Source organism: Zalophus californianus, chromosome 9, assembly GCF_009762305.2.
Source record: "Zalophus californianus isolate mZalCal1 chromosome 9, mZalCal1.pri.v2, whole genome shotgun sequence".
NCBI lineage: Eukaryota > Metazoa > Chordata > Mammalia > Carnivora > Otariidae > Zalophus > Zalophus californianus.
The window spans coordinates 93,508,516-93,531,462 of NC_045603.1; the positions used below are offsets into that span (position 1 = coordinate 93,508,516).

The 22,947-nt window shown below is 42.2% G+C and overlaps 1 protein-coding gene across 2 annotated transcripts; it reads left to right on the top strand.

Annotated features, from left to right (window-relative positions):
• The first annotated feature begins 4,708 nt into the window (after positions 1-4,708).
• MANSC1 (MANSC domain containing 1) lies at positions 4,709-22,675 on the top strand. 2 transcript variants are annotated; one of them, XM_027593326.2, is made up of 4 exons: positions 4,709-4,854; positions 10,493-10,816; positions 14,517-14,657; positions 21,242-22,675. In XM_027593326.2, the coding sequence occupies exons 2-4, from the start codon at positions 10,594-10,596 to the stop codon at positions 22,207-22,209; spliced, it is 1,332 nt and encodes a 443-aa protein (XP_027449127.1). In that variant the 5' UTR covers positions 4,709-4,854; positions 10,493-10,593; the 3' UTR covers positions 22,210-22,675. The 2 variants fall into 2 exon arrangements, with proteins under 2 accessions (XP_027449127.1, XP_027449126.1); XM_027593325.2 differs by having other exon boundaries at positions 4,737-4,891.
• Positions 22,676-22,947: the final 272 nt, after the last annotated feature.

The window sequence follows — 22,947 nt, forward strand, 5'->3', positions numbered from 1 at the left end:
TCCATTCCAGGACCCTGAGATCATGGCCTGAGCCCAAGGCAGACACTTAACTGACTGAGCCACCCAGGAGCCCCTAAATTGTACAATTTAATTAGGTAAATTGTATGGTATATGAATAATATCTCAATAAAGCTGTTACCAGAGAAAGGATATAGAAATATAAAAGATCTTCACTCCTTGAGTCAACATTTATTGGTAGCCTATAATGTGCCAGGCATTTCCTAGAGGCTAGGAATAAATGATCCAACAAGATCCTGTCCCTAACCTTAGGAAGCTTACAGTCTGGTAGTGAGAAAATTAATTAGGCATTTATAATTAAGGATTCTGAGGGAGGGGCTTTAGAGGTAGAAGACATTTGGAACCAATGCCTTTTTGCACCTTTAAAATCATTTCCACATGAACAGCAACCTATGTGACTTATATACGCAATTGAACAGTCTTTTGGGGTTTATAAAGCACTTTCATAATGATGAGGGAAACAAAAGCAAGAGAAATGTGGCTTAAATTAAATCTCCTTACAGCTTGATAGATACCTGACACATGCGGAGGAACCCATGGTTGCCTTAATGCCTTAATGTTTATGTTTTATTAAAGACTAAAAGTAACCTTAACAGCAGCTGGCCCCTCAAGGTCCTGAAGGCCTTGCTTCCAAATTCCTCAGAGACTTACGCTTTCCCTAACCCCCGCTAATTAAAAAATGTATATAATCAGTCACTCCTCACAATCCCAGTGCAGTTCTTTCTGCCTACGGGTCCTGTCCCTGCTATAATAAAATCACCTTTTTGCACCCAAAAGGTCTCAAGAATTCTTTCTTGGCTGTTCGCTCATGAACCCCAAAACTTCTAAATTTCGTCAATAATATTGGCCCTGTATGACCTGCCTATAAAGTAGATTACACTTTCTTTTTTTTTTTAAGATTTTATTTATTTATTTGACAGAGATAGACAGCGAGAGAGGGAACACAAGCAGGGGGAGTGGGAGAGGGAGAAACAGGCTTCCCGCGGAGCAGGGAGCCCGATGTGGGGCTCGATCCCAGGACCCTGGGATCATGACCTGAGCTGAAGGGAGATGCTTAATGACTGAGCCACCCAGGCACCCCTAGATTACACTTTCTTGATTTTACATGGAGGTTAAGGAATTTATTCTTGATCACAAAGCTAATAAGTAATAAAAGCAGGATTCAAATTTTCTGAAACTCATTATGCATCTATTCATTCTAGACTAGCTCCTCCTCCCATATCTCTATACTGCCTGGCACTCCAGCCAGCCAGTCTCCTACACCACAAATCTGCTTACCCCTGCCACCACCTCCAACCAGTCACAAATCTGGAGAGCCTCTCTCCTTAATTTCTCTTCTAACCTCCACACCCTGTTCAGGGCCTCCTCACTTCTTCCATTTCTTGGAAAGCAGAAGGCCTCTGGCTTCACCTCCTTCAATCCATCCTATATATGGCTGGCAGACAGAATTTTTAGAATATTAATAAAGTATCTGGACCTGCCACTGCCCTATAAAAACCTTCAGTAATTCCCCATGGCTTCAGGATAAAGTTTAAAATTTGGCATATGAGAACCTTCTTGCTCTGACCCCCGCCTTTCTCTCTATTCCTCTATGTACACAGGGAAACTTCATGCAGTCAGGATAAAATTCCCTGAATACTCACACCATTTTCTCTGTCTGGAATATTCAGCCTTTTTCTCTCCCTCTAACTAACCGAACTTCATCCTTCAAGGTTAACTTACGGTTGAAAACTTAAGTACACACAAAACTTACACATGGATGCTTATAGCAGCTTTATTCACAATTGCCAAAACTTGGAAGCAACCAAGATGTCTTTCAGTATGTGAATGGAAAAACTAGTACAGCCAGACAATGGAACACTATTCAATGCTAAAAATAAGTGAGCTATTAAGCCATGAAAATACATGGAGAAAACAAATGCATCTCACTAACTGAAAGAAGCCAATCTGAAAAGGCTACATACTGTATGATTCCAACTATATGACAACTGGAAAAGGCAAAACTATGGCAATAAAAAGAATAGTGATTGCCAGGGGTTGTGCTGGGGGAGGGATGAGTAGGCTGAGCACAGAGGATAGTTAGGGCAATGAAAATACTTTGGGGGCACCTGGTTAAGCATCTGCCTTCGGCTCATGTCATGATCTCCAGGTCCTGGGATCGAGCCCCATATCGAGCCCTGCATCAGGCTCTGGGCTCAGCGGGGACTCTGCTTCTCCCTCTGCCTCTTCCCACTACTCATGCTTGCTCTCTATCTCAAATGAATAAAATCTTTTTTTTTAAAGATTTTATTTATTTATTTATTTATTTATTTATTTGACAGAAAGAGAGAGAGGACAAGCAGGGGGAGTAGCTGAGGGAGAGGGAGAAGCAGGCTCCACAGTGAGCAGGGAGCCCAATGTGGAGCTCAATCCCAGGACCCTGGGATCATGACCCGAGCCGAAGGCAGATGCTTAACTGACTGAGCCACCCAGGTGCCCTGAATAAATAAAATCTTAAAAAAAAAAGAAAATACTTCGTATGATCCTATAGTGGTGGATATATATTATTACACATTTGTCCAAATCCATAGAGTGTAATACACTGAGTGAACATAAGGTAAACTATGGACTTTGTGTAATTATAATATGTCAGCGTAGGGTCATTAGTTGCAAGAAATATACCTGTCTGGTGGAGGATGTTAATGGGGAAGGCTGTGCATGTGTGGGGGCAAGAGGTATATGGGAAACTTCTTGTCAATTGTATTGTGAACCTAAAACTGCTCTAAAAAAATAAAATCTTTTAAAAAATATTAAATTTTTCATTTTCTCCCAGAAGTCCAGATTATACGTCCCTTTTTGAGGTTCCTTAGCATCTTCTAGCATTACATTAATTCTTTACACAAAAACTGATTTGATTGTCTGTCTTCTACACTATAAGCATCTTGAAGGTAGCTCCAATGTCTTATGGGTCTTTCATTCCCCCTGCACGTGTTTAATACATGTTTTCTGAATAAAATGCATTTTAAAAAATCTGCCTCCACATAAATGGTATCAGGAGAAGAGGATCAAGAATCTTTTCAGGCAATGAGATGAAAAGAGATTTTTTTTATAACTTAAACACAGTTCATGTCAGTAGAAAAATTTTTTTCATTATTTTCAGCAGTGTCCTCTGTTCAGTGTCATAACTGAAAAAAAGAATATGTCACTTCAACAATAACAGGTTCATTGTTTAAAACCCTAAATCTGAAACTTCTAAGTGAAGGAAAGTTCTACTTAGTGACTAGCAGGGACTATCCTGTGAAGGGACACAAAGCATGTGACCTTTCCCTACCTACACCCTCAAGTATATCATCTGCAGAGATAAAATGTACTGTTTACATCAGTTTTTTGCTGCAACAGCGAAATTACTCCAATGCGAAATCACTCTGGAGTTTACTTCGGTAACTTTTTTTTAAAGATTTTATTTATTTATTTGACAGAGAAAGATCGAGAGAGCACAAGCAGGGAGAGAGCGGAACCGGGAAAGGGAGAGGGAGAGGCCAACTCCCAGCTGAGCAGGATTGGGGGGTGCATCCCAGGATCCTGGGATTTTGACCCCAGCAGAAAGGCAGACGCCTAACCACTGAGCCACCCAGGAGCCCATGGTAAGTAACTCTTTGAAACCAAATATTTGCAACATTTTTGTAATTCAAGAGTAGGTCATCCTCTGGATACAACTGGTAGAGTTAATTTCATTCAAAGGACCTTTGTTCACATGTATTCTCAGTCAACATATAGCTATTGGTTCTAATAGCTATTGGTTAAAACCAGAACGGCTGCATCAGGCCTAGAATAAAAAGTTACAATGGCTTAATGCTTTAGGTTTGAAAGCTCTTCAACAGGGAGCAGGTAGAGATGTTGCCTAAGGTTTAGACCTTTTGCGAGTTAATTATCAGTGGTTTGGTAAAGTTGCATCTGTTTGCACTTATACAGAGGTGGGGGTGAACGAGCATGGATTTAGAAACACACTTCTACAACCTATGCTTAAGTAGTTCCTTTCCATTCGTTCACTCAACAAATACATTTTAGTTAAATATTTATTGAGTACCTATTACATGCCAGGTACTATGCTAAATGTCAGGGGGTACGTTTTAATAACTATAGCGGACACCATTATTTTCACTGTTATCTATACCTATAAACAGTAAATCCGGGAGGAATCCGGATGCCTTCGCTGAGGCTGGACTTAAAGGACGTTTAACTGGAGAACTGCCAACTCTAATTGAGGACCCTGCATGCCTGGAGTAATCGAAACAGAATTCCCATAACCAGGCCCCAGATAGAAATCCCTGTGAACTCCTAAGTGGAGAAACTGCGCTCAGAGGTGGCTCTGCGAAGGGGAACTGGACCAGGACACAGCCGGGAGAGGCAGCCTGCAGTGCACACGTTTTGTAATGTTTGACTTTCCTCTGGTGTGATCACGCGTTCTGCGGACGAGAAGGCGCCACTGCAGACCTGCGGACACCCCCGCGGGTCGCGCGCACGCCCCCCGCATGAGGAAGCTGCGGGGCCGGAGGTGGGGGGCAGCAGCCGGCGCAGTCTGGGGCTCAGCGCGGTCGCGGGGTGCCGGGAGCCACCGCAGGGAGGGGCTCTCGGGGGACCGCGCTCCCAGTGGCGCGGAAGCAGCTCCGGGTTGCAGGGCAGGAATGTGCCCTCCCCGGCCAACTTTCGGTCGCCGCAACGGAAGCAGGAACTGGCTAAGCACACGACCCGCGGGCAGGCGGGAGCTGCGGAGCATCCCTGCGGTCCTCGCCGAGACCCGCGCGCGGATCTGCCGCTCCTGGCCCGCGAGCGCGCCGGGGCTGTCCCCTCGCCCGGGTAGGACACCGGGGCCCCCGGGGCCTGTCGCTGCCAGGTAAAGGCGTCGCCGCCTTCCCCTCCAGGCGGACCGCTGAGAGCGAGCCCCCCCCGCCCCCACCGTCCTTTCCTGGCGCTCCCCTCTACCTCTCCCGGAGCGCCAAGACCCGGGCTGGGGCGAGGAGGGGCTGGCCCGGGTGTTGGTGGGGCTGCGGACCCCCAGAGGGGATCTCCAGCCTCGCGCAACAGGACCTGTCATAAACGGCGCTGGCTCCGCGTAGTCATCAGGAGAGGCTGAAGAACGCTCCGTAAGCGACATGCATTTCCTCAAAGGAAGGGAAAGAAAATGATTTCCAGTATTTGGCACAGTTGTATACAAGTGCGTTTTAGTGACGGTAGTAAGCAGGCGTTAAAGCTCAGGTGCTTCCTCTCGCTCCCACCTGTATCCTTTCCCCCCTACCTTTCAATGGAATTCAACTTGGCTGTGGACCTTTAAGGCCTAAGTAATAATGATTAGAAGAATTACTTTACCTAGTAGTTGTTGAGCATCTTGAGCGAGAAAAACTCTTCAGGACTTCTTGCAGTCCAGATGCTAAAAAGGTGCTGCGTACAGAAAGCACAATTCCTACGCCATCCCCTTGCTTAGTTCGGCTTCTCTGCAAGAACTCCAGGAAAGATTCTGTCAGAATCCATTCAAAGTAAAGTATGGGCCTGGTTTTCCTCTTTCGTTCCTGTTTGGTTTTCTCGATGGCTAGAAAAAAGACTTGGGAAATGTGACAGCATAAGAAGATAACTTGTGCCAGGATTCTTTTTTTTAAGGTTTTTTATTTATTTATTTGATACAGAGAGAGATACAGCGAGAGAGGGAACACAAACAGGGGTAGAGAGAGAGAAGCAGACTCCCCGCTGAGCAGAGAGCCGGAATACGGGGCTCGATCCCAGAACCCTGGGATCATGACCTGAGCTGAAGGCAGACACTTAACTGACTGAGCCACCCAGGGGCCCTATGCTAGGATTCTTAACCTGGGGAAGCCCGGGATAGTATTCAAAAAATCTGAGAACTTCAGTGGGAACATTTATTATTTTAGTAGCCTCGAACTGAAATGGAACATGACCTCTAAGAGGCGCTAGTCAAAAGCCATAGAACTAGATAGAGGCAGCTGTAATTTGCCACCAGCAGGAATCACACGTGTTTTCATATCATATTACTTATTACATGGATCTCAAGTATCCTGTATATTTAACAATCCTTCAAAATTATGGTGGTTTATTAGGGGCACCTGGGTGGTTCGGTCTGTCGGGCCTCTGACTCTTGATTTCAGCTCAGGTCATGATCTCAAGGTTGTGAAATCAAGCCCCATGGGGCTCCGTGCTCAGGTGGAGTCTGCTTGTCCCTTTCCCTCTGCTTTTCCCCCCACGTGGGCTCTCTCTCTCTCTCTCTCAAATAAATAAATAAATAAATAAATAAATAAATAAATAAATAAATAAAATATTCAACATTATGGCAGTTATTAGATGTACCACTTGTTATTCACTAGGTTAATAAAGAAGCAGAAAGGGGCGCCTGGGTGGCTCAGTTCGTTAAGCGTCTGCCTTCGGCTCAGGTCATGGTCCCAGGGTCCTGGGATTGAACCCCACACCGGGCTCCCTGCTCCCTGCTTGGCTGGAAGCCCGTTTCTCCCTCTCCCACTCCCCCTGCTTGTGTTCCCTCTCTCTCTGTGTCTCTCTTGGTCAAATAAATAAAAATCTTAAAAAAAAAAAATAAACACAAATATCCCACGATTGTTTCTATTTTGACTGAGAATGGGACTAATTTTTTTTAAAAGATTTTATGTATTTGAGGGGCGCCTGGGTGGCTCAGTCGTTGGGTGTCTGCCTTCGGCTCAGGTCATGATCGCAGGGTCCTGGGATCGAGCCCCGCATTGGGCTCCCTGCTCGGTGGGGAGCCTGCTTCTCCCTCTCCCAGTCCCCCTGCTTGTGTTCCCCTCTTTCACTGTGTCTCTCTCTGTCAAATAAATAAATAAAATCTTTAAAAAATAAATAAATAAGTAAAGATTTTATGTATTTGAGAGAGAGCATGAGGGCCGAGGGAGGGAGAGGAGAGCCAGACTGAGCGGGGAGACTGATTCGGGGCTCAATCCCAGGACCTGGGATCGTGATCTGAACTGAAGGCAGCAGCCTAAGCAACTGAACCACCCAGGCACCCCTGAAAATGGGGTTAATAATGAGATCTATCTCATAAGGATTGGGAATCTATCAGGATTCTTGTAAGGATTAGGTGACATGACACATGTAAAGTGCTTAGTATAGAGACTGGCACTTGAGAAACATAAATGTTACTTATTTAACTGTTTATAAGAATTGGACACAATAGTAAGGACGATATTGGACTTGGACTGTTACTGTATATGGGTAATATATGTTTGTTTTTTTGCTTTTTAATTTTTTTTACTAACATCTATTTGTTTATATTAGAGATCACTCCTTTTTTTTTTAAGATTTTATTTTTAAGTTATCTCTACACCCAATGTCAGGCTCAAACTTACAACCCTGAGATCAAGAGTTGCATGCTCCACGAACTGAGCCAGTGAGGTCCCCCAATATTAGGGACTCTTTGTATTGTACCATTATGTGGGTTTTGACAAATGTAAAGACATGTAACAATCATTACAGTAGCCTATAGAATAACCTCACTATAAAAATCCCCTGTGCTCCACCTATTCATCCCTCCCTTCCTCTGCCTAGCAACTGCTAATATTTTTACTGTTGATGTAGTTTTGCCTTTTCCAGAATGTCATATAGTTGACAAGGAGTCATACATTTCAGACTGGCTTCTTTCACTTAGCAGTATGCAGTTATGTTTCCTCTATGTCCTTTTGTGGCTTGATAGCTCATTTCTTTTTACTACTGAATAATACTCTACTGTATGGATATACCACATTTTGTTTATCCATTCACCTATTGAAGGAACATCTTGGTCATTTCCAGTTTTTGGCCATGATGTATAAAGTTACTATAAACATTTGTATATAGATTTTTGTAAGATTTGGTATTGTCTGTTTTCTGGATTTTAGTCATTCCAATAGGTGTAGAGTGGTATCTCATTGTTTTAATTTGCAGCTCTCTGATGACTATGATGTTGAGCACCTTTTCATTTGCTTATTTATCATCTGTATATCTCCTTTGGTGTGGTGTCTGTTCAGATACTTTGCCCATTTTTTATTGGGTTGTTTTCTGAGTTTTAAGAGTTCTTTGTATACTTTACCTACTTGTCCTTTATCAGATATGTGTTTTGCAAATATTTCTCCCAGTCTGAGGCTTATATTTTTTATTTTCTTAGTGTCTTGGGCAGAGCAGAAGTTTTAATTTTAATGAAATCCGACCTACCAATTTTTTTCTTTAGTGGATTGTGCTTTAGGTATTATATCTAAAAACTCATTGCTTAATCTAAGTTCACAAAGATTTTCTCCTATGTTATATTCTAGGAGGTTTCTTTCTTATTTTAAAGATTTTATTTTTAAGGAATCTCTACACCCAACGTGGGGCTCAAACTCACAACCCCCTGAGATCAAGAGTCACATGCTCTACCAACTGAGTCAGCCAGGTGCTCCTCTAGGAGTTTTATAGTTTTGCATTTTATATTTAGGTCTATGATACATTTTGAGTTAATTTTTATAAATGATGGAAGGTTTGTATCTAGATTTATCTTTTTGCGTATGGGTTCTAGTAGTAATTTTGAGAAGGCTATCCTTTCTCTATTGAATTGCCTTTGCTCTTTTGTTAAACATCAGTTGACTGAATTTGTGTGGGTCTATTTCTGGGCTTATTATTCTGTTCTATTTTTCTGTTTGTTCTTTTGGCAGAACCACACTGTCTTGATTACTGTAACTTATATACCAAGTACTGAAGTTAGGTAGTGTGAATTCTCCAACTTTGTTTTTCTTCAGTATTGTGTTGGCTGTTCTGGGCCTTTCTGCATTTCCATGTAAACTTTAAAATCAACACTTTAAGTCATGCCTGGGTGGCTCAGTTGATTAAGTGTCTGACTCTTGATTTTGGCTCAGGTCATGATGTCAGGGTCGTGAGATTGAGCCCTGCATCCAGCTCCATGCTCAGTGGGGAGTCTGCTTGAAATTACCCCTCTCCTTCTCCCTCTACTTGCCCCCCCAACATGTGTTCTCTCTCTATCAAATAAATATATCTTTAAAAAAAATCAAAATTAAAATTGTTGAGATCCCCAAAATAACTTGCTGGGAACTTTATTGGGATTACACTGAATCTATAGATCAAGTTGGGAAGAATGGATATCTTAATATCATACACGGATCATCTCTCCATTTATTTGAATTTTCTTTGCTATTTTACATCAGAGTTTTGTAGGCATATTTTAAAAACTAATTTGATAATTATATTTCATATAACTGGCTCCCTTTGTAATCATATATATTTAAAATTTGTATTTTAAAGCATGTCTCTCCGAAAAGATCCTAAGCTTCTAAGCTTCACCAGACTATCAAAGGGGTTGGATTCATGACCAAAAAAAAAAAAAAAAAGGAAGAAGAAGATTCAAGAAGCAGTAATTCTTTCTTTTTTTTAAGAGAGAGAGAGAGTGCTTGTTTGTGAGCAGGGGAGGGGGGCAGAGGGAGAGGGAGAGGGAGAATCCCATGGGGCTCGATCTCACAACCCTGAGATCATGACCTGAGCCGAAATAAGACTCGCTTGCTTAACTGACTGAGCCACCCAGGTGCCCCACAGAGGTAGTAATTCTGCTCTAGACTATCATTCAGTGAACAATTTGTATTCTGGAAATGAATGAGTTCCCTCTACTGACCAGCTAACTGTTAGAATTAAATTATTAGAGTTACCTGTCTCTGGTTTGATACCTAAGGAGAGGCAGCATCAAGAAAGACAGCCCCAGTTTCCTCATCTATAAATGAGGAAAGTAATACCTTTTTTTGCAGAACTGGTATAAGGATTAAATAGGACAATATATGTATGTTTCATAGCACATTGCCTACCACCTAGTAGGTGATTTAAAAATGGTACTTATTATTACCAAGAAACAAACCATGGTCAAGCGTATTATCGCTGCTTTATCAGTGACTAGAAATTTTGTGTCCCGTCTCCTCCTGGTTAGGAGAAGCAAGAAGAGAAAGAATTCTAGAACTTGGGGGCAGGCCTGCTGTTTATAACTCTTCCATCATAGACACTGGTCAGCTTTTAAGCATTGATGGGATAGTATATGTGTTTGTGCTAATTAGTTCTTTACCAAGGTTTTTTCCTAAGATGTATTTATTTATTTTAGAGAGACAGTGCACAGGGGGCAGGGGCAGAGGGAGAGAGGGAGAGAGAATCTCAAGCAGACTCTCTGCCGAGCACGGAGCCTGACACGGGGCTTGATCCCATGACCTTGAGATCATGACCTGAACTGAAATCAAGAGTTGGATGCTCAACCAACTGAGCCCCCAGGCGCCCCTCTTTACCAAGTTTTTAATGAAAGGTTGTCTTGATCTATTAAAAGTGAAACATAAAAAATGCTTGTTTATTTCTGTTTTAAAATCATGAATTGTATACATTGACTTGAAGGACATGAACTGTATCTTTGCTAGATTTATTAAAAGAAACAAAACTCATTGCAGATGTTTTATTTTTGTTCCAGAGAGAAATTCCACGATCTGTACAAACTTCTTGAAGCAAACTCAGACCAGAGGGAGGATTATCCTTGACCTTTGAAGACTAAGACTAAACTGAAATTTTAAAATGTTCTTTAGGGACAAATGGAGCTTGACTTACACTTGTGTAATAATTTGTTTCCTGACACTAAGGCAGTCGACCAGTCAGAATTGCCCTACCAAGAGTTTAGAAGATGTTGTCATTGACATCCAATCATCTCTTTCTAAGGGAATTAGAGGCAATGAACCCATACATACATTAACTCAGGAAGACTGCATTAATTCTTGCTGTTCAACAAAAAACATAACAGGTAAGTAATAGTCTCTTGGCAGCTCTTTATGCCAAGTGTTTTGTGACACTGATGGTAGCTGGTTGATGTGACTGCGTAGATTATCCTAGTGATTCTCAGTGGGGTAGAAATGTGGGTAACAAAACCACTGGGAGAATGTTCCACAAGTGTGTCCTCTCCTCCCCTAAGCTGAGGCAAAGTTACTAATGAGTGTGTGTGTATATCACAGGTGTCTGGTTAGAAAAAAGGCTGAGAACCACTGGTGTTATGTGCTAATAGGTATCTAAGAGGTTTCCAATACCTTAGAAACAAAAATCCTTAAGGGACATGGGAAATTGTTTGGTCTGACCCATTCACGTGACACAGAAGGAAACTGAGGCCCACAGGTTTGAACCATACCTTTGCATATTTCAAGTTTCAGACCTATGACCTGAAAAAGAAACAGTGAAACAGTGATCATTTTTCAGGTGTTTATGATCCTGTTCTAACTCCGTAAATGAAAATAAATGAACAAACAACAGCAACGAGAAAACACACACAAAATTTATTGAGCACCAGATGCCTTGGCAGGTGCTGGAGACAAAACAATGAATGAGATGGACAGGGTCTTGCCATCAAGGGGCTTAGAAGAGCTAGTGAACACTGGACTAATGGTTCTTAACCTCACTTATCAGCCGACCAAATCATGTGTTTTCTCTTATATCTTTAGTTTCTTTTCTTTCTATAATAGGTGTGGTATGAAATGTATGCATATAATCTTTGTTCTTGGTTCCTGGCACGGAGCTCCTAAAAACCTTGCAATTTCCTAAGCAGAGGAGCTTCTTTCGTTACTCATTATGAGCCCTTTTCAACCACACCTGAGTTTGTGCTAATGCGATGACTCTTGGTGGCTCCCTAGATAGCTACAGGGTGGGTACTGGGCTCGAGAGAGACCAAGCCTTGATTAGAAGTTTGGAACTTTCAGCCCCACCCCCACCTCCAAGTAAAAAAGAGGACCTGGAGATTGAATTCAGTCACCAACGGCCAATGATTTAGTCAGTTATGCCCACATAATGAAATCTCCATAAAAATCCTGAAACCATAGTTTTAGGCAGCTTCCAAGTTGGCGAACACATCCATGTGTCCAGGAGGGTTGTGCACTCCAGCTCCCCTAGGACAGAAGCTCCTGCAGTCAGGACACTTCCAGATCTTGCCCGTTCTACCCTTCATCTGGCTGTTCATTTCTGTCTTTTACAACAAAATGTAATAGTAAGTATAGCTTTTTCCTGAGTTCTGTGAGTAGTTCTAACAAATTATCAAACCTGAAGTAAGGGGTTGTGGGAACCTGAATTTATAGCCACACTGGGCAGAAGTGTGAGTAACCTAGGACCTGATATTTATTATTATTATTATTGTTATTATTAGTAGTAGTATTATTTGAGAGAAAGAGAGAGCGCACAAGCCACGGGAGAGGGAGAAACAGACTCCCTGCTGAGTAGGGAGCCCCCACAGGGCTCAATCCTAGGACTCTGAGTTCATGACCTGAGCCTACAGACACTTAAGCAACTGAGCCACCTAGGCGTCTCCCTAGGACCGGATACTTTTGACTGGCATCTTAAGTGAGGACAGTCTTATGGGACTGATCCCTTAAACCTATGGAGTCTCATGATAACTTCAGGTAGTTAGCGTAAGAATTGAATTGAGTTGTAAGATAGGTAGTGTCAGAGAATCAGAGAATTGGAGAATTAGTGTGGAAACAATACCACATATTTATTTGATGTCAGGAGGACAAAAAAAAAAAAAAAAAAAACCCTTCAGTGGTCGTCTCAAACTTGGCAGTGTGCTTTTGGACATTCTTTATAGACTGATTTATGGAAATTACAGAGATTTAATTTAAATTTCTGGTTTTTCTTTAAATGTTATCAACATTTATGTGAAATAGAAAATCATCTGCAAACAGGAGTGAATGCTGTGTGGGTGTCTGCTGGCAAAACAGGAAACCTTGCTTTGCTTTTCAGTTCCATAATGGGTGTTTAGTAAGAAATGGGGGTTTGCTGCTTTATTGTACAAGCAAAATTACTGTTACTGCTTTACTGTAAGCAGAGGTAATTGTGGGTCTCATTTAATGGATCTCAGACTTTTTCCTCATTTATTGAGCAATGGCCTTTAACTGCTTAGGGTTCAAAAAAGCACTTTGATAATTTGCTTGGAGTCACAGACGCCAGAAGAATGCCCAGAAGTACAAAGGACACAAGATTTTGCATACAACTATGGACCCTCCCCTTTACCTATGTGCCCCCCAAAAAATGGTATTGCAGAATTATCCCATTGCTGAGAAAGGAAAAGCTAAAGTTGTTGCCTGAGTGATGGAGAGCCAACATGATCAGGTCCCCACAGACGCTCACTGAGTCTTATTTCCAAATGAGGGAGTCAAGGTTGATCCTAACCGTGGCCTGATTTGAAGACGTGGTACTGATGGCCAGTTATGCAGGGTTTCTTCCCACAGCTTTCCTGAGATATATTGGGCATATAATATTGTATAAACTAAAGATATACAGTGTGATGATTTGATGCATGTATCTATTATGAAATGATACAACAAGGTTAGTTAACACGTGTGTGTGTGTGTGTGTGTGTGTGTGTGTGTGTGTGTGTGTGTGTGTGTGTGTGTGTATGGTGAGAAAGAGCATGCATTTTTAATAATTAGCCTATATGCCTCTTAACCTTCATCCTGACCAGGGGTATACTGATCCCTCAAGGGTCACTGGCCAAGAAGTGAGACTGTACTAGACTGAGGCCAAAGCCAACTCTAGGCCATAATGAATAGAAAGTATAACTTCTATTGGGCGGAAGAGGAAGAGAAAAAGAAGTCAGAAATAAAAGCTAAGAGTGAAAAGCCAGAAAGGAAGGAAAATGGAAAAGCAGAGAAAAGGAAGAGTAGAAATGTGAAGAAAAAAAATCAAAAGAAGAATTGTACTGATAAAAGTAAAAAATGGACTTTGTATTCCATACACTACTCAGACCCTTTGTGGAAGGAGGCATAATAGGATGATGCTGAATTTAGTAATTCTACCCAAGAAAGTCGGGTAGGTGGCTTCATAGGTGTCTGAGATAGGTGTCTGCCTTCTGGATACAAGAGATAGATGAAATCATTAGGTTAGATCAATTTCTTTTTTTTTTAAGATTTTATTTATTTATTTGAGAGAGAGAGAGAATGAGAGATAGAGAGCACGAGAGGGGGGAGGGTCAGAGGGAGAAGCAGACTCCCCGCCGAGCAGGGAGCCCCATGCGGGACTCGATCCCGAGACTCCAGGATCATGACCTGAGCTGAAGGAAGTTGCTTAACCAACTGAGCCACCCAGGCGCCCCGGTTAGATCAATTTCTTAAGTCCCAACTCAGTTGTGGGTTGTGTAAAGATTGTGAAGTCAGTATTTCTGTGGATGTTTCCATGGATATTTAGCAAATGGAAGGCTTATCTAAAGAGTTAAATGTATTATTTTAAAAAAAGAATTAAATGTACTACCTAAAGTTGGTTTTGCCAGAATTACCTTAATTCAGATGTTTAAACCCAAGGTCTTTACAAATTGCTTTACGTGACTAAGGAAGAGGAAATGAGTCAGCGGTCAGCCAGCAAATGAACAATGTGAAGGAAGGTGTTTGTGTTGGATAGTAGAATAAATCATTGCCTACTCTTTAAAGTCTCCTATTTCAGTATAATGCTTACGAAGCCTTTCATTGCAGGAGACAAAGCATGTAACTTGATGATCTTCGACACTCGAAAAACAGCTAGACAACCCAACTGCTACCTTTTTTTCTGTCCCAGCGAGGAAGCTTGTCCACTGAAACTAGCAAAGGGACTTATGAGTTACAGGATAATTAGAGGTAAGAATAACATTGTTCTTTTTCTTTGGTGATTGGAATTATTTAAGGATGTGGTTCATGTGAAATATTTTCTACAAAAGAGTCTAAGTAAAACTACCAAAAGTGGTCATAAATACAGAGGCACATTGAAAAACTCTCACAATTTAAAGTTCAGTTTATTAAATCAACCATCTTTTTTCCAATGAAAGATCTCCAAATGATAGTATTTTGTGTTGTGTAGCTTTTGTTTTTACCTTCCTGAGATAAAATTCCAGTATGTTTGTCTTTACTTTCCAATTATTTTATAATAACATTAGCTGAAATCAAACACTGGATTTTATTATCCAGACCTGGAGGGAAGTTCATTCAAGAAGTATTTACTGTGCATCTACCATGTGCCAAATTCTGTGCAAGGCATTGGAAATATAGTCTCCATACTAAACATATTTGTTCAGAATACAGAAAATAAACAACTGAAAAATAATATAATTATTCAGATATGTCTTGGTGAGATTTTGGCTTGTTAGTTTTTCAGGATGAAATGCTTTTGGTATCAAGTTTCCTTTTACTTAAGTTTTAGAAAGTTTTTGTCATTACACCCTTGATGATTAATAATATTCTATATGTTCATTTACTCAATAAACAACAAATGTTACTTGGCATCTCCTAGGTGCCAAACATTTTTTCCGCCTTAAGGACACAAAAATATAACACTAAACATGAAAAACAAGGTCCTTACCTCTGGAACTTATGTTTTAGGAGAGATAATAATCACCATAAGTAAGTAATCAAGAAAAATATAGTCACAAGTGCTATGCGGATGAGCAAAGACAATGTAATAGATGATCACTGAGTGGACTATCTTGATTAGGTGATCAGAGGAAGCATCTGTGAAGAAATAACCCCTCGACTGAGATCTGAACAGTAAGAAGTCAGATGTGAGATCTGAGAAGAACTTCAGGCAGAGGAAATAGCCCATTCCAATATCCTGGGGCAGAATAGTTTTGAAGTATTGAAGAATAAACACTTCAGTCCCAGCTGGCTGACTCATAGTGAACCATATAAAGAGTGATATGCAAGAAGTTTGAAAAGCAGGGAGATCACATAACGTTTTGGAAGCCAGAGTAGGAAGTTCTTATTTTAGGGGCTTAACAGGAAGCCGTTGGGAGTTTTTGAGCAGCATGTAATGTGGTGTTTTCAAGGTAATTTCGCAAAGCTCACTGGGACTGCTCAGCTGGGGATGGACAAAAATGCAGCGGCAAGAGAGGCAGGTGGGAAGACAGGGTAGGAGGTGGGGCGAGATCCCAGTGAAAGACCATGGCACTGTGGACCAGGGAGGTAGCAAATGAGGTGGAGAGAAGTAAAAATATGGCCATTTCAGAGGTAGAACTGACAGGACTTGCCGATGGTGTGGGGTGGGGGGTGACAACAGGGAAGAGAGAAGCATTCGAGTTGAGGCCTCGCTTGAGCGTCTACATGGATGTTGGCAACATCTACTGAGCTGGAGAAGGTTTGAGGAGACTGGTTTTAGGGTTGGGAGGGGGACTGCAATCAAGGGTTCTCTCTCTTTTTGAAGATTTATTTATTTGAGAGAGAGAGAGAGAGAGAGAACAAGGGGAGAAGCAGAGGGAGAGAGAGACAGCAGACTCCGTGTTAAGAGTGGAACCTGACATGGGGCTCAATTCTAGGACCCTGAGAGCATGACCGGAGCCGAAATCAAGAGTCGGTCACTTAACTGAGCCACCCAGGCACCCCTCAAGGGTCCTCTCTTGACTGTATTATGTGTGAGGTACTTTGGGGAATGAACTACCCAGGGTGCCTGGGCACAGACTCTGCTTTGTCCTCTGGGTGAGCCTGTGTCAGAGTTTTGGTTAAGGAACTAGATGTATCAAACATTCCTTTAAGCAGGAGCATAAAGCACAAATTATTTGTGTAAATTCTTCCCAAGTAGTGATATAAACCCAAATATAAGAAAACTTGCACAGGGTGCAAAGTTTCAGTTCTGCAAGATGAAGAAAGTTCTGGAGATGGATGAGGGTGATGGTTGCAGAGCAAGGTGAATATACTCAATGCCACTGAACTATATACTTAGAAAGACTTAAAGTGTATGTACAATTGTATGTACAATAACAAAATAATGTGCATGTACAATGTGAAATCATGATTTTTAAAAACACTAGGCATAGAACAAATGAGACTTCTCAAAACACTCAAGACCTTACTTTACGTGGACAGACAGTCTTGTCCTGCCCCCTCTCCAGAGTGGCTGCCCCTGATCTGCATGGCTCCTTCACTTCGTGCCTGTATATATATATCAGCTTGGCTAAAAACATTGGGACCTCCAGGGTGGTGGTGATACTTCTTGCTGTTCCTCTTTGATCACCTGGACCAGTGCATTAGACAGCCAGGGGTGGTATCTAGCAGGAGATGGATATCCCAGTCTTAGTCTCCAAAGAGGTCAGGGCTCAAGACACTGATTGGAACGTTTGTTCTTCTCCTTCTGGAACTCCCATCATATGGAAGCTGGACCATAACGTTCTGCCTCTCTTACTCCTTCTCACTGCCTCTTCATTCTGTCCCTTCTTCCACTCTCCATGTGCTTCCCTATGTCTGTCTTCTATTTCGTCATTAAAGCACCATGTCAAAGAAATTACAAGTAATTTACTCCAGTAATTCTACGTCCATAAAATCGAAAGACACAACACCAAAACAAGAAAAAGCTATTGGTTTGAAGCTGTTTATTGTATAATTAGTTTAAAGAGTGAAAAACTAAAAGTAGCATAAATGTCCAATTGCCAGAGAATGATTGGGTGTAAAATATAATGGATCCACTTGAGGGAATATGATGCAGATATTAAAAAATAAGTTTGAGGGGGCGCCTGGGTGGTTCAGTGGTTAAGCATCTGCCTTCGGCTCAGGTCATGATCCCAGCGTCCTCCTGGGGAGTCGGCTTCTCCCTCTCCCTCTGCTGCTCCCCTGCTTGTGCTCTCTCTCTCTGTCAAATAAATAAAATTAAAAAAAAATAAGTTTGAGGTATATAAATAAACAAAATTTCAGGTGAAAAACAGCCGTTGTTTTTCAATTACATGAAAAAAATTTTAAGGTATACAGAAATGTTAATAGTCGTTAGGATATAATAAAAATTATAGTTGAATTTGTTTTATAATTTTCATAATACTCTGTAATATCGTTGCTTTATAAAGCATGTGTAAAAGAGGGAGTGTGTGGTAAAGATTCTCTCCAGTGGAAATGGAAGAAAAGGGAACTTGGCATGTGTATAAACATTTTCAGGGAGGGTATGAAGGTAATAAAAGTGGAATTAGAATCAAACAGTTCCTATATCAGCCACCAGGGGGAGCCCTCAGCCCAGAGCAGGGTGCTTGCTATCTCAGAGCAAAGTGGCACCAACCCTGGACATAGAATGTCGCTGACTTTTTAATCTACAGGATGTTTACAAATTAAGTTTGTAATTCTATTTATGAATCTGCCCATGTTGATGGATTAAGATTCCCCATAAAAATAAACGATCTGCTTCCTGTTTAGAGTGAAATTAAATAGCTACCTGTTTGGTGTTTTGTTTCCAGATGAACTCGATTTCCTATAACTGATAGGCTAATATTTACAGACCAAAAGTTTGAAAGATAACAGCGTACTCTGTTCATTCTACAAAACCATTGCAACTTGGCATTATTGAATTTTTTTTCAGCTTCGTGGTGTGTCATGTCTACAAAGGATTAGAATAGGGGAATTCAGAGATAGAATAAATTGGGAGTCTGTTTGCTCAGTTGGTTTCCAAGGAATAGTCAGTCCCTAAGTTTTTTATTTTGTGAAGTCCCTTGAGACTGAAACTCAAAAGAGGGATTGAGGGCACAGGGCTGTTTCACAGTCCCCTCTGGCTCACCTCTACATGAGCAAGAAAAACACCACACCCCAATAGCAAACATCAGTGGGTGAGGTAAACGGAGCAGGTGTTGAGAATCCCTGTGTGGTTCTAGGATCTTTGCCAATAGATGAATCTTATCAAGAAATGGGACTAGCCCTAGCCTTGCTTTCTTTATGAGCTTGCATTCTTGAGAAAGAAAGCAGCTGTTTTGGTCATTCTTCGTCAATGGCTTTAAGTTTTGAGTTCATACACATCACAGAGCATTTATTTAACTAGTCTTTTTTTTTTTAACTTTAAGATGAAATATGTTGGGGTATCTGGGTGGCTCAGTCAAGTTAAGTGGCGGCCTTTGGCTCAGGTCATGATCTCAGGGTCCAGGGATGGAGCCCCACGTCGGACTCCCTGCTTGCCCTCTCCCTCTGCCCCTCCCCCCTCCTCGTACTTTCTCTCTCTCTCTCTCTCTCTCAAATAAATAAATTTTTTTTAAAAATTTTGTTTAAAATGAAATATGTTGAGTCCTGTTTTTTTAAAAAAAAATCTGATACTCCCTAAAAATAGAGATGCTGTTTATCTCGTGATGTTATATCTGCAAATGTGATATATAACCTGCAGCAGAAACTCTTCAGCATTGTTGGAGGAGAGAGGCATTTCAATCCTCCAAATTCTATTTTAGAGTAAAGTACTATATCCTAAAGCAGGTGTCTGCAAATATTTTCTGTTGAGGGCAAAATGATAAGTATTTTAGGCTTTCCAGGCCAGTATTTTAGGCTTTATGGGCCATATGCAATCTGTTGTACCTATTCACCTCTGTCCTTGTAGTATGAAGTACCCACAGCCAATGTATAAACAAATGAGCACCGTTACATGCCAATAAGGCTTTATTTGCAGACATTGAAATTTGAATTTTATGTAATTGTCGTGTGTCACAAAATATTATCCTCTTTGACTTTTGTCAGCCATTTAGAAATGTAGATCTTGGCTCATAAGCCATACAAAGAGAAGTGGCAAGGGACGCCTGGGTGGCTCAGTCGGTTAAAAGTCTGCCTTCAGCTCGGGTCGTGATCCCAGAGTCCTGGGATCGAGCCCCGCATCGGGCCCCCTGCTCAGCGGGGAGTCTGCTTCTCCCTCTCCCTCTGCTGCTCCACCCACCCCCGTTTGTGCTCTCTCTCTCAAATAAATAAATAAAATCTTAAAAAAATAAAAAAAGAGAAGTGGCAAGCCAGATTTGGCCCTCGGGTCATAATTTGCTGACCCCTGTCCTAGATGGACTAGTAAGTGACAGTTCTTTTTTTTTTTTTTTAAGATTTTATTTATTTACGCTTATGTGGGCAAGCAGGGGGAGGGGCAGAGGGGGAGGGAAAGAGAGAATCTCAAGCCGACTCCACACTGAGCCCGACGTGGGGCTCTATCTCACGACCCTGAGATCATGACCTGAGCCAAAGTCAAAAGTCAGCCGCTTGACCAAATGAGCCACCCAGGCGCCCCCATAAGTGACAATTCGAAAGGACCTCTTTGAAGTGTGAAGCTTACAGAGCGGTCAAAGATATTTACAAATCTGAGGTTGTCTCTGGATCTGTCTGTTAGCAGAGAGGAGAGTGGGGTCTGGTTCAGAAACTGGCATTGAGAGGAGTTGAAGAAGAAAAGGAGAAAGAGAACAGGGAAGAATTAACCAATAAACATTAAGAAATTCCTTTTCTTCCTTCCTTGTGTTTGCGGCAGTTCAAATCTAAGTGAAGTGATTAGCGAAGTAGCAGAGTGATACAGAGCGATTCAGATAATCGCTCCCTGCCCCGGATGGCTCCAAAACCCTTTCCAGTTTGAGCTGTGATGAATGGCGTGTGAGACTAAGGGCACAATTCTAAACTCTCTCTTGCCCCTGGGGAGGGTCTGAGGCTGGTTCCTCCCCAGCAGCCCCCAGAACGGTGTGATTTTCTGCTCTTTATGTCAGCACCGTGGCCATCCTCATTTCAAATACTGGTTCCATTGTCCTCAGACTTAAGACATTGGCTCTGAAATGTTAATCTTTGAGAGTCAAAATTAAATCTCCCAGATTGCCTTGCTCCCCTGAGTGTGGGGCCAAAACCTTGTTGTTGTTGTTTTTTATTATTGGAAAATGTCATCAGCCTTCTGCTGCTGCCTTGGCCTCTGTGCCCTGGGAGGAGACCAGACCTTCCCTCCGGGCCCAACCTCCTCTTTGCGGCAGGCAAATGGCCCGGGTTCTGCCTGCTTCTCATTGCCCCGAGGCCTTTGTTGCCATCCTCGCCTGTGGGCTGCCCTTGCTGTGAAGTCTCTCCTTGGTGATTGCTGGTTTCCCACGGAGCCTTCTCTCCACCAGTTCCTGCCATGTCACCCCGGCCCAGCTCTCTTCCCTGGCCTTGGCCCCCTACGCGTCCCCATGTTCCTAAACCTCCTGAGCTCCTCTTAGCTCCCTTGCTCTGCTCCTCCCACCTCTTCCTTAATTTGCCTGGTCCTCCTCCACACATTTCTCCTCTGTCCCATCACTCTAGAAATAAACCACAGCATCTGGTAGAGAGGCAGTGTCATCAGATTCTGATTTAGCAATTTGTATTTTTCCATTTTGCGCAAGTTTCTACAAAATGTCAAGTTTCAACAGTTTGGGGATTTACTGAACAAGCTGATACGTTTGTCTTTTTTTTTTTTTTTAACCTGCCTCAACATGGAAATATTTAAGTCTCCTTTTAATTTTCTTTACATTTTTCAGATTTTCCAACTTTGGCCAGAACTCACTCGCCAAGCGGAGAGTTAACCCAAGAAGATTCTCTCCTCCATGGCCAGTCTTCACAGGGACTCACTCCCACCCCCGCTCCCGTGACAGGTCATTCAAAGCCCACTGATAGCTTCCGGAGAGATGCATTTTCTCAGAAGGTCGGATCCTTAGATCACTTGGAGAAACTATTCGAGATCAGTCAAGCAAGTACACCCTTCCCTGTTTATAAAGAAGAAGGCCATTCTCAGAGTTCACAGTTTTTCTCAGAGCAAAAAATATCTCCTCTGCTACCTAAACATGTGACAACACTCCCCACGACGGTTGCCTCTCGGCGGATCACCTCTGCCCCTCCAAAGCCGGCATCGCCCCCCACCGCCAATGCTCGCGGGATACCTTCTGTGACTTCTGAACCAGAGATGGCCACCTCAGCTCCAGCCCTAGCCCCGGGCAAGTCCCAGCCCCCCACAGCCCTCCTGTCTACCATTTTGACCCATGCTGCGGTTAAACCCAAAGCTAGCCTAGCTACAGTAGCCGTTTCAAACACCGTCTCTGAGCCACCCGTGGACTGGAAAAGCCCCCCAGAAACGGCACCCTTCCGAGAAATTTCCAACCTCACTTTAAACACAGAGGATGCCCATGATAACCCTGCTACACTTTCTTTGTCAACGGTGGATTCGTCCACTGCTACGCTGCTTTCGTCAAATGTGGATTTTTCTCCAAATAAAACTGCTTCCCAGGAAAATGGGAAGGCCAGACCCGGTGGTTCCTCCCTGAACAGTGTTCCAGAAAGTCAAGACGGCCTTCCATTTGAAAAATGGCTCCTCATCGGAACCCTGCTCTTTGGGGTTCTGTTCCTAGCCATAGGCCTTGTCCTCTTGGGCAGAATGTTCTCGGAATCCCTCCGCAGGAGACGTTATTCGAGACTGGATTATTTGATCAATGGGATCTATGTTGACATCTGAGGAGGAAACTAGATGTCTCTTCATTCGTGTAGTTACTAGTACCCCAAACTCAGTGACTTCCTGCTGACTCGCGGATCTTAGCAGGATGTCTGAAGCGTCTTGAAGATAGGCGGATGCCCCCTACCACTTTCTTTTTGCTTGGTTTTTGAAGACAAGGGGAGAAAGGAAACAAACTAGGTAATTTGAGTGATCTATCTCTAAAATATTTGCTGAAAACAAAGCTCTACCTAAAGTAATAAAGTATAATTGGCATATAAATTCAAAAATGACTGGCTTTTTGCAAGGAAAAGTGGTTAGGACTTTTAGGCTCCAGTTCATTAACATTTCTGGTTCCAGATAAAGTCAACTGTTTATGATATTAATTCTAATGGATTTACTTTCTTTTTTATATGAATTCCAATAAAAGTTATTCCAGATGTATGTCCTTCCAATTAAATATTTGAATAAATCTTTTGTTACTCAGTAATGTTCTTGTAAGTGACACATCCAGCTGGATAACTTTCAATTTATTCCCACCAACAAAATGATTAAATGATGAAAATATGTGTTCTAAGTTAAAATGACAACCCCCCCTCCCCTTCCCCATCAGTGAGCGAAGAGGTTCCTTTGGGAGAACTCTAGCAGAAGATTAGCCTACGTGGAGACAGTGGTAAGTCAGTTCTGATAAACAGCCAAATCTACTTTGGGTCCATTCTAGTTAACTATCCTACCCCCCCCACACACACACACACAAAAGTA